General features: G+C 41.5%; 1 protein-coding gene across 4 annotated transcripts in view; it reads left to right on the top strand.

The window, feature by feature from the left end:
* Window positions 1-12,175, top strand: part of tox (thymocyte selection-associated high mobility group box) — a 255,159-nt gene that overhangs the window by 197,065 nt on the left and 45,919 nt on the right. For all 4 annotated transcript variants that reach the window (XM_078217082.1, XM_078217081.1, XM_078217079.1 and 1 more), the window contains one exon: window positions 8,864-9,142. In XM_078217082.1, coding sequence (XP_078073208.1) covers window positions 8,864-9,142 — 279 coding nt within the window. The remainder of the gene's footprint in view (window positions 1-8,863; window positions 9,143-12,175) is intronic.

The raw sequence follows: 12,175 nt of genomic DNA, 5'->3' as shown, positions 1-12,175 counted from the left end.
CTTCTGCTAAAAGCTGGCACATTTCCAGATCTGCATGCTAACACCACGTAGGTAGCAGCTGGTAAGTAACATTAACAAAGCGTGCCTCAGGGCTACCAACATTGGCTTCCCAGTCTGCCAACTGCTGCACAATGTGCAGTAGTGAAGAACAGCTCCCCAGAACAGATACAGATATAGCAAAGCAGTAGTTACTAGTTACAGCCAACACACAAGTGTTTTGATGTGAATTATACTGAAATGACAGCAATAATGATAGGTCTTTGTGCAAAAGTGAAGAGTTCCTCAGTTTGAAATTAAAGTGGCTGTTGTCAGGAATTAGGCCTCTGATCAAAATGATACGTACATGATCTTGTCAGTTAGAATAATTCTCTGTAATCTCCAGCGGCACTTTCTCAGTTCACGGCACATATTGGTGGCAAACTTATTGTTTTTCCAGTTTTGGTTTTACCTTCTATCAGAGAACCTATGAAGACTGAGATGACTTTTAAAGTTCGTGACAAATAAATAATGCTTTCCATTCCAATTTTAATTCCTGAATTGGTATTTTGTAAGAGTGCTGAATACTTTAATTCCGGACAAGGGCATGTTAAAAACATATGAAGCGTGTGTTTGTTAATTGCACACACTTGCATGAGAGCCGTAGCATTAGGCTGTTTTGTACCTGTTGCAAAAATGTTCCTGGAGGCCATGAAGTGTCAGTGAAACATCTGCTGGTGTTATGCGATATTAAACAGTTACTTAAACCATTGTCCAACAAACTTGAGTTTAGAAGACTGATTTACATAAATTTCATCAGATGTTGAGCCCATCTGAGGGTGCTGCAGTGCCCTAGACCCATTAGACCAGTAATAAGTTTCTTCTGCTCCATTTATCCCAGGTCTTGGTGTTGATCAAGTGGCAATCCAATAATGTTAATACATGACTAGTTTGAACTTCACATTAAAGAAATGAATTTAAAAATTGCACTTTGTCCAATACATGTGACACAACTCATTTAATTTCTTTGAGGTATTTCAATTGCTATTTTAACCTGAAACCCATTTGAGTAATTTCAGGATATAGGAATAATACATCTTGCAGTGCATGAATTCTTTTTAATTGACATTTTTATTAGTTTGCATTTTATTTGTTCCACATTAGGAACATCTGTATGTAGTTTTTAAAAAATCATTCACGAAAAGGTCTTAGAGGAGCTCCAACTGGTTTCATGATCCTGTTGCACAACATTGTAATCACTGTAGTAATTAGAACAGCATGAAAGATTTGAAAGTAGACATTAATCTAGGAAAATACAATTACACCTAACATTCTGTCAAGTAACCCAAGCTACTTACTTCAAGAGGCACAAACTAATGCCTTCATTATAAGCAAAAAGCAAATAAAAATGCAGATAATGGAAATCCAAAACAAACCCAGAAAAACTGGAAATGATCAATTGGCCAGGTAGCATCTACAGAGAGAGCAAGAGATGTTAACATTTTGAGTGTGGATCCTTCAACAAACTTTGCATTTAGGGATTATTACTTTGATTCTTGTAGGCCTATTAAATAGCAGCTAGCACAAGAACCAAAAAATTCTTTATGTGGCAAATCGAATCAGGACAGAAACGGAAGAGATTCTCCGTGTTTCCCGACAGTGAGAGGTGGTGCATTGTTCGCTGGCAGCTGGATTCTCTGGTCCCGCCGCTGTCAATGGGAATTCCCATTGATGTCACCCCACTGGCGGGAAACCCACTGGCGGGGGTACGCTGCCGGCGGGAGCAAACAATCCCGCCGGCGCGAATGGCCAGAGAATTCCGGCCAACATTTTTAAACTGAATATGTGAAGTAAATTGCAATTTGTATACTTGAAAAGTTCTCCGGTGTCCTTAAGAAACTTTCCCCATGTATAACTGTTAATTACTATGGATTAATTAGGTTGTGTGCCTTCCTAAATGTGAACAGTTATTTTATATCGATGAATTACCATGTTTCTTTTTCCCTCCTAACAACCTATTGACCCGAATGAGCTCAGAATGAATGGAATTAAGTCTGTAAAAGCAAAATAATAGGGATTTACAGGGTCACCATACAGAGTACAAAATAATTTAATTTCCTGAAAAAGGGTTGTTTTTAAATGCTTTATTGCTTTTAGCTCGAAAAGCTACAAACAGGATGCAGATGTCCCCAAGAATGGATGTAGACAGTTCATTGTTGAGTCAACTTCAAGGTCAATGCATGAAGCAAATTGGCCTTTTTTGATCTGGTCATCATTTGCTTTAGTTGCAACTGAATCTATATTATAACTCACTGAATTTATAATACATATATAGATACTTTCCCACTCTTTTTTCTATAGTGCATTTCTAATTAGCCCAACCAATTTCAAATAATGATCAATTGCTCGTATTATTTTAAAGTTTAGAATGGGCTTTCAATGCAGATGATTAAAGATGAATAAAGTTTCACTTTTCACTGTTGTGGTAGCATACAGGTTAAGTGGCGGAAGCATTTAAATAAACCACTTGCAGTGCACAGAAGAAAGCTGAGCATTTGAATCTGTTATTAACTTTAACCGGGGTCTTTCATGTGTGTTTGATAGATATAGTTTAAACATTGTAACTTCAAAAACAAAGTTTACAAAATGCTTAATAATACTGTGAAATTGGCTGCTGATGGAAAACTTTTAATAAATTTAAATGGCATATGCTGTTATGATCCTTAGTGGATAGTGGATTACCACAAACCTTTTGTAACATTGATTGGAATAAGGCCTAGCTTTTTAATATTCAGTGGTCACGCTACTGTAACCAATTGCATGAATAAAATATTGCATGTGTCCCAGTACTGGGTATTTAAAAAACAATCTGATCAGCAGCTTGCGAATGGAAGTTGATAAATGATTTGTACTCAGGAACCAGAAGTGCATATTCAACATGTCTAAAGGACAACAAATTAAAGGCTGTAGTTAATACAGGTAGAGCCAGTTAGCTCAGAAGGGTAAGAGTGTGGTGTTCATTAGTGATGACCATGTATGTTCAGTTCCTGTACAGGCTGAAGACGTTCTTCTGGCTCCAAGGACTCAAATTAAAGGCTCTAGCTCCAAGGCAGGGACACTGCTCACTGCGCCACAAGGTCTGATCTGAGTTCACAAATCGCTAAAAGTAGTGATGCAGATTATTACGGCCATTTTTTTAAAAAAAACAATGCATTGGGGTTCATTTCTAGTGGGATCGATTTGAAAAGCAAAGAAGTTGGGCGTAATTTTCCCACCCAGCTACGCTACTCAATTGGGAGATCGGCAGGGGAGGTGATCAGGAGGCCGGTGATGTCCAGGGGCAGCCATTCCCATGGGGGGGGGGGGGAGGCCATGTCCACGGAGGGATGAGGGGGGATGTCAACCGATCTCCCAATATACTGGGAGATTAGGCACATGCACAATGGCCCCCTGAGCACTCTGCTGCCGGTCTTCCTGGTGAATTTAGGCTCCCGTTTTCCTGCCTGTTGGACACAGAATTATTTTGGGTGAATCACTCCTGTTGCATTAACTTTGTATCCAATCTTGATCAGACCACACTTGGAGTACAGTGAACCAGGTTCCATCTTATAAAAATGACAGGGGCACTGAAGAAGATGCAAAAAAAAATTACTAGAACAGTAATTTTTACTGATATGCTTATACTTATCAGGTTATACATATATGGAAAAATTCTCCAGAAAATTGTAAACTGAGGGGTGACTTAATAGACATCATTAAGATTATGAAAAGACTTGATCAGACATTTTTATAGAAAAAAGAAAGACTTGCACTTATACAATGCTTTTCATGACTTCCTAACGTCTGAAAGCACTTTACAGCCAAAGAAGTACATTTTGAAATGTAGTCAATGTTGTAATGCAAGAAACACAGCGGCCAGTGAGCAGCATGGTGGCACAATGGTTAGCACTGCTGCCTCATAACGCCAGGGACCCGGGTTCAAATTCCAGTTCAGGTCACTCTCTATGTGAAGTCTGCACGTTCTCCCCATGACTGCGTGGGTTTCCTTCGAGTGCTTTGGTTTCCTCCCACCGTCCGAAAGATTTGCTGGTTAGGTACATTGGCCATGCTAAATTCTTCCTCAGTGTACCCGAACAGGCGTCCGAGTGTGGCAACTAGAGTACTTTCACAGTAACTTCATTGCAGTGTTAATGTAAGCCTGCTTGAGACACTAATAAATAAACTTTAAACTTTAAGGTGATAATGATCAGCTACTCTGTTTTGTAAAGTTAACTGAGAGATAAATATTGGCCAGGGCACCAGGAATACTCTTCTGCTGTCCTTCAAAATAGTAAGAAGTCTCACAACACCAGGTTAAAGTCCAACAGGTTTATTTGATAGCAAATACCATAAGCTTTCGGAGCACTGCTCCTTCGTCAGATGGAGTGGAAATCTGCTCTCAAACAGTGCAAACAGACAAAATCAAGTTACAGAATACTGATTAAAATGCGAATCCTACAGCCAGCCAGGTCTTAAAGGTACAGACAATGTGGGTGGAGGGAACATTAAACACAGGTTAAAGAGATGTGTATTGTCTCCAGACAGAACAGCTAGTGAGAGTCTGCAAGCCCAGGAGGCAAGCTGTGGGAGTTACTGATAATGTGACATAAATCCAACATCCCGGTTTAGGCCGTCCTCATGTGTGCGGAACTTGGCTATCAGTTTCTGTTCAGTGACTCTGCGCTGTCGTGTGTCGTGAAGGCCGCCTTGGAGAACGCTTACCTGAAGATCCAAGGCTGAATGCCCATGACTGCTGAAGTGCTCCCCCACAGGAAGAGAACAGTCTTGCCTGGTGATTGTCGAGCGGTGTTCATTCATCCATTGTCGTAGCGTCTGCATGGTTTCCCCAATGTACCATGCCTCGGGACATCCTTTCCTGCAGCGTATCAGGTAGACAATGTTGGTCGAGTTGCAAGAGTAGGTACCGTGTACCTGGTAGATGGTGTTCTCACGTGAGATGATGGCATCTGTGTCGATGATCCGTCACGTCTTGCAGAGGTTGCTGTGGCAGGGTTGTGTGGTGTCGTGGTCACTGTTCTCCTGAAGGCTGGGTAGTTTGCTGCAGACAATGGTCTGTTTGAGGTTGCGTGGTTGTTTGAAGGTAAGAAGTGGGGGTGTGGGAATGGCCTTGGCGAGATGTTCGTCTTCATCAATAACATGTTGAAGGCTCCGGAGGAGATGCCGTAGCTTCTCCGCTCCGGGATTCCAGTTGAGTCTTCATCTGCATCGCATTAGTGGGATGCAAATCAGTTTCATGCCAACCATCGGCGGGCTTCCTGATCCGCCATGGCAGGCACCAATTGAAGATCCCACAGGAAATTCCCACTGGTGTAAAACCAAGGCCCGGAATTCTCCGACCTTGCCTGCAGCTGGGGTTCTCCAGTCCCACTGCTGTGAATGGCCGAGTGCCAAATTCTCCATACTCATTGGCAGTGGCAGCAAGGTGTGCAAGATGGAGAATGCCAGCCCAGTTTTTGGACTCCTGCTGAATTCTAACCCCCACCCCCCAGTCCCTTCCCACTATTGAACCTGTCGACAGGGGCAATGGGAGAATTCCGCCCATTGCGTGGAGTGGAAATACCAGCATACAATTGTTGGACTGAGTGACCTGTTTCGATACTGTAAGTATTCTGTCACAGATACAGTACCTCAAGATTTTTTCCTTATTTCAACTTCACCTATGCATAGCACATTATTCATTCCTTGAACCGAGGACATGGGCTGAGAATTTTCTTCCACTCCTCATGGAATGCCTTTCTGTACTCATCCCATGTGGGGGTCATGAAAATGGCTTAGGTTGACAATTTCTGGTTTTCCCTTGTATTCATTCAACATTTTCTCTGCCATGGATCTGGCCATGTGAGGCTGGTGGGGACCTAAGTCATGTGCTAAAACTCCCAAATGAAGCATTAATAAATCAATATATGTTGTCACTGATTCACTTCAATTGAATAATTATTTGCTTTGAGTTGAAAAATATCATCATTTTAATTATAAAATATTTAAAATCACTGGGCCCGAAACTCCAGTGTTTTGGTAAAGCATAAACTCAGCAGATCTAACTGTGAGGAAGCAGGGTTTCAAATAGATGCTTGGAATGAATAGACCAGTTTTATGCCTCTAATATGCACCCTAAACTTAGCTCTAAGTGAGAGAGAATACAAGCTTTGCCTGTAAGTTACAGTCATGCCAGTGCGGTGTTTAAATCAGAGTGACATAACTTGAAAGAAACTGAACTACATCAGACCCACATATTGGGAATGAGTGGAGCATTAGCAGGGTGAATTCTAGGCAGCTTCTAAATCTCTAGGATGCTTGTCTGAAAATGGTATTAAGCCCATTTATTATGTTAATCACTGGTCCAATATCTATTTTAAAATGAACAGAGCATGTAGCACCTTGCTCTGTTCTGCTTTTCTGTGTCTGCAGTGGCCTCACTAGTAAATTTTAATAGAGACAATTGAGAAAGGGAACGTTAATGCAGAGTCAGAAAGAGCACTCTTGCTCCTTGTTCTCCAGTAGTATTGTGGGCCACCACTAATCTGGATTCTCCCTGTTCCATTCACCTTTCCCAAAGGATTTACTTGCAGGTCAGCACAGTATGCAAAGCAACCAGTTTTGCAAATGTCTTTCAACAAGCCGCATTGGAATACTCAATTAGCATCTGCAGCTTGTCCATTTTATCTAAAAGAGATGACCAATTTTTGATGGTTTTAAGCAGATGATTTCAGGTCGATTTCCAATGCTAGGATAAATTACTTTGTCATATATCCTATATTTTGAATTATGCCCTTGGGTCTGTTAATCAAATTTATGTCACTAGAAAAAAGGGATATCCATACACATTAACTGAGTGTCCAAATTCTACTCTTCCTTTACCACCCTCCTTTAAAGTGACCTACTTGACCAAGATTTTTGTCTCCCATCTTAATGGCCTAAATCTCCTGGTCAGTGCATTATGTATCCTTAGCTGAGAGCCCAGACATCTGTTACAGTAGTAAAACACCTGTTCCCCAGAGGAAATATTGTTTGATTGATGGCTTAGTCTCTAATCTCTGCTGTCAATATCACAATGTTTGTTTACACAAGTTAAGTGGTTTCAAGGGGTTGTGGTTTGTGCTATTTTTATTGGGTGATTGACACTTTTATTAGCTTATGGTGAAGACCTTTTTCAATATCTGACAGAGTTATGAATGAATAGCCTTTTGCAAATTTCTTTTAGATATGCAATTATACACTATAGGTTTCAGTGATTCTAGATAGTGTACAGTGGGTCAGTGGGCATGGAAATATGATAGCTTGGCATAGGCCAATTGAGGGGCCATGGGTAGTTGGAAAGGCAGAGATTGGCCTGGAGGCATGAGGGGCAATAGAGGGTACATTGAAGAGCAGAGCTTCACAAATGGATCAAGAAAGTGAGTAGAAGGGTAGCACTTGACATGAGAGGCAAGTGAGGCCAACGGCTATGGATGGGGGCATGAGGTGTTCTGAACAGGCTTTGGCAAATGTTTGGAGTGTGAGGGATCAGAGATGAGGGGGTATTATGTTGTTATTTTAACTGGGACAAAGTCCCACAGCACCATGGTAGGCCTTTTAAACAGCCACCTCTGTACCTGACTGCCCTTGCAACTGCCTCCAAATTAATAAAACTCTAGGGCCCAAATTTTTTCATACCACTGCAGTTAATGGAGATTTGGCTGGATGCCAAATTCTCTGACCTCGCTGCAGCAGGAGCATGGCGTGGACAGCTGGTAGGATCGCGCCCTAGGATATCATGAGGTTCTATATAAAGACAAGTTCCTTCTTTCTGTATTCCTTCGCACCATACCGCATGATGATTTTCCAAATGAGTCATGTGTTGGCATCAATTCCAGTTGAAGCACGGATAGATAACTTTAAGTAACTAGAATATCATTTTTTAATAAAAATGAAATTTCAGCATTTAAGTTTGGGGTTTAAGTTTGAAGACTTGGCTTAACAGTAGTACCAATACAGTCAGTAACACCATGGCGCTGGCTTAGAATTATTACTGAGCCCAATAGCATTGGTTTATAGCTGAGATAAGATCATTGTTGAAAGAGCTTTCACATGACCCCTTTAAGTCTGCTTCTATTTGGAAGACTGAAATTATAATGGAGCCACTGTGTGTGTGTGCAGTTACTTTCTGATGGCGCACTTACTTGATCACAATAGATACAAGTATATCCTATTTCAGACTTATGTAATCACTTAGACATCTTGGTGTCTGAAATATTTATAAATATTGTGAGGTGAGCATAAACGGTGTTTCACTGAAGCTCTTTTAAAGTTCACAAATGACATCAACTGTGGCTATCTCATTGTAGATCTAGGAAACGAAAGGCCATAGCAAAAAGCATCTTCCAAATCCTGATTTTAAGAACTCTGGTGTTAAACATATGTGCAATGGAAAATATCACCTGAGGCAACAGATTGCTGTTTTCTGAGGTGGCAATCAACATAGCATGTGAAGTAACTGTTTGGTGCACTGCACAATATGCAGTAAGGTTGCTTATACTGTAACTGAAAATGGCCTGTTAGCATTTAGCATTTTAGTCTCTCACTGCTTCGAATTAAAATACATTTTACACATATACTAATTTCTTGGTCAGAAGATAGTTACAGAAGTGGTTTCTTTCCAATGTATAATTTTATATTAACTTTCAATAAACTGTATTTTCATAATTGATTTAGGAATAATGACAATAAAGCAGGTGAGATCAATCTGATCATAGTATAATCAAAGCCATCAATCTCAGTGTACAAATGTGTGTTTTTCTTCAGTACATTTTATTTATTATTTCCCCACCACCATCATTTTCTTTTCCAGATGCATGATCTGGGAAACACAGAAACTACTCATTACAGTGCTCACCCACAGATGTCAATTATGAGATCTGCTATCCGATCTACAGACATCAGACAGCTGGGAGCAATGCAACGTAGTCAGCTGACCACTATAAACCAGTCACAACTCAGTGCACAACTTGGTCTTAATATGGGAGGAAATGCTGTCCAACACAGCTCACCATCCCCACCAGGAAGCAAGTCTGCTACTCCATCACCATCCAGCTCAGTTCATGAAGATGAAACCGATGAGGCATCCAAGGTGTGTAAAGCCATGTTACGTAAAGCTTCCAATGCAATAACTTGGAGGAATCACTGAGCCAGACAGTGTAAAGAAACAGAACTAAGCATGATAGAGATCTGTCATTCATCCAAGGTCATTAACTCAACAGATATGGAGATAGTGCAGAAAGGTGGAGTTGAGGTTGAAGATCAACCATGATGTAAATGAATGATGGAACAGACTCAAAGGGTTGAATGGCCTACCTCTGCTCATTTCATGTTCTCAAGGTTCATCAGCAATTTCAACTATGTGTGTAAATCTAGCTCCCTTGAGTATCAACACTTCCAGCCTGTTCCAAAAACGTCATTTTCACTCAACTTTGAGCAAATCAATCTAAAGTGAGGAGAAAATAAGCAATCCCCACCCCTCCTCAAGGATAACATAAAATTAATTTTAAAAGTTCAAAATCATGTGATTTTAAGTAAATGCTGACAGTGAAGTACCTTTAAGAAAATATATGACTACAGTCTTAGAACATCCATTGCTTTGGTGTTGCCTATCTAGCTATGATGCTGATAGAATTAATTCCACACTTTATTCTCAGGCTTGTTACATGAACACAAATGTTGAGACATTTTGAACAGAATTTTTAAAAATACATTTGTTAAATGTAAATCATGGTTTTCAGAAAAAATGGGTATTGAGAGTGCATTTTAACCTCCAGCATATTTGTTAAAGTCCCATGAGGAATTGAAAAGCACAGTCACAAAGTGTGAAATGGGAAAAAAAATATTAAATTCTGAACATGGGCAACCGTACAAAGAAATAATTACCAAAAGTACTTCCTGAAAGCATTTTGAATGTTAACACTCTGATGAAATTAAGTTTATATTTAATCTACTAAACCAGACTTGGGAATCCTGGGGTTGATCTCAAGATTTCTGGTCCACCACAACAATGACATCCCGGAGAGAGACAATAGGCTTTGACAACTTCTAGTACGTGGAGGAAACAAATCTAATAATGCTTAGCAATGGCCAGAATCAAGCCCAACCTCTCAGGCTTAAGGAAGTTCAGTGCACATATAAAAAGACTAGGGCACATATACATAGCAATCAGAGAGGAATAAGAATTTATATTACTGCTAAGGCCTTGAACTGCTGAATTTATGCAAAATCTTCTATCTGTTCCCTCCTTATGAGAAGTACTTTGTTCAGATAGGATTTGGACGACACAATGATTGATTCCAATAATGAAGAGAAAATAGCCCTTAAAATATAGGGGGTGGTGTGGTTAGCTGGGACTTTCCACTCTCTCCTTGTAGTTGTAGTGGGCGAACGGTGGCACAGTCATTAGCACTACTGCCTCACAGTGCCAGGGACCCAGATTCGATTCCCGGCTTGGGTCACTGTCTGTGTGGAGTTTGTACATTCTCCCTGCGTTTGCGTGGGTTTCCTCCGGGTGCTCCGGTTTCCTCCCACATTCCAAAGACGTGCGGATTAGGTGGATTGGCCATGGTAAATTGCCCCTTAGTGTCAGGGGGACTAGCTAGGGTAAATATATGGAGTTTTTTTTTCAGTACAGCACAGAACAGGCCCTTCGGCCCACGATGTTGTGCCAAGCTTTATCTGAAACCAAGATCAAGCTATCCCACTCCCTATCATCCTGGTGTGCTCCATGTGCCTATCCAATAACCGCTTAAATGTTCCTAAAGTGTCTGACTCCACTATCACTACAGGCAGTCCGTTCCACACCCCAACCACTCTCTGTGTAAAGAACCTACCTCTGATATCCTTCCTATATCTCCCATCATGAACCCTATAGTTATGCCCCCTTGTAATAGTTCCATCCACCCGAGGAAATAGTCTTTGAACGTTCACTCTATCTATCCCCTTCATCATTTTATAAACCTCTATTAAGTCTCCCCTCAGCCTCCTCCACTCCAGAGAGAACAGCCCTAGCTCCCTCAACCTTTCCTCATAAGACCTACCCTCCAAACCAGGCAGCATCCTGGTAAATCTCCTCTGCACTCTTTCCAGCGCTTCCACATCCTTCTTATAGTGAGGTGACCAGAACGGCACACAATATTCCAAATGTGGTCTCACCAAGGTCCTGTACAGTTGCAGCATAACCCCACGGCTCTTAAACTCCAACCACCTGTTAATAAAAGCTAACACACTGTAGGCCTTCTTCACAGCTCTATCCACTTCAGTGGCAACCTTTAGAGATCTGTGGATATGGACCCCAAGATCTCTCTGTTATGGGGGTTGGGCCTGGGTAGGATTATGGTCGGTGCAGACTCGATGGGCCAAATGGCCTCCTTCTGCACTGTAGGATTCTATGATTCTAAATGGAAAGTGGAAGAACCATCAGGAAAATGGAATAGTACACTGAGAGTGCCATTTCTCTGAGACCTCTGTTGCTTCCTATGCTAAGTTGTGGTAGAGGACAGTAGAACCCCTTCAGAAAGTTTTGGCCAATATTTTCTTTACGTTTGTGCTCGTAAAGGTGCTTGGAAATTGAGTTCTTCTAATTTCAGGCAGAAAGTGTCAGCATTAAGAACTTTCAATTTCAGCTCAGCTATACTATTATCAGGGGGCAATCTTGAGCCTGCTTTTGCCATCGGTGCAAATGCTGGCGGGGCTTCTAGATCCGGAAGTCGCAGTACTCAATTTTGAATCTTCCCCATTGGCAATGTCATCAGGCTCACACCCATAACAGGCGTGAACCTGCTTTACAGTCATTTGAATAGATTTAAATGTTATGAACCTGCCCCATCACCAGATATTGATTTCCCCCCATCCACTCTATATTGGCACCAGGTTCACAGCAGGCTAACACAGACGTGAACCTGTTGTGGGGGTCTCCCCGGGGGCGTAGAGGTAAGTATAGCCTCCGAGGGAGAGAGACATGACCAAGCAGTGCCCTTGCAATGCATCTTAGTACTCCCCCTTGGCACAGGTTGGCACTGCCAGGCTGGCACTATGTCCATGACTACCTGAAAGTGCCAACTTGGTAGTGCTCACTTGGCAATGCCAACCTGTGCTAAGGGGCAGGCCCAGTGGGAGCCTC

Source organism: Mustelus asterias, chromosome 7 (assembly GCF_964213995.1).
Source record: "Mustelus asterias chromosome 7, sMusAst1.hap1.1, whole genome shotgun sequence".
NCBI lineage: Eukaryota > Metazoa > Chordata > Chondrichthyes > Carcharhiniformes > Triakidae > Mustelus > Mustelus asterias.
This window is presented reverse-complemented; position numbering and strand designations above follow the sequence as displayed.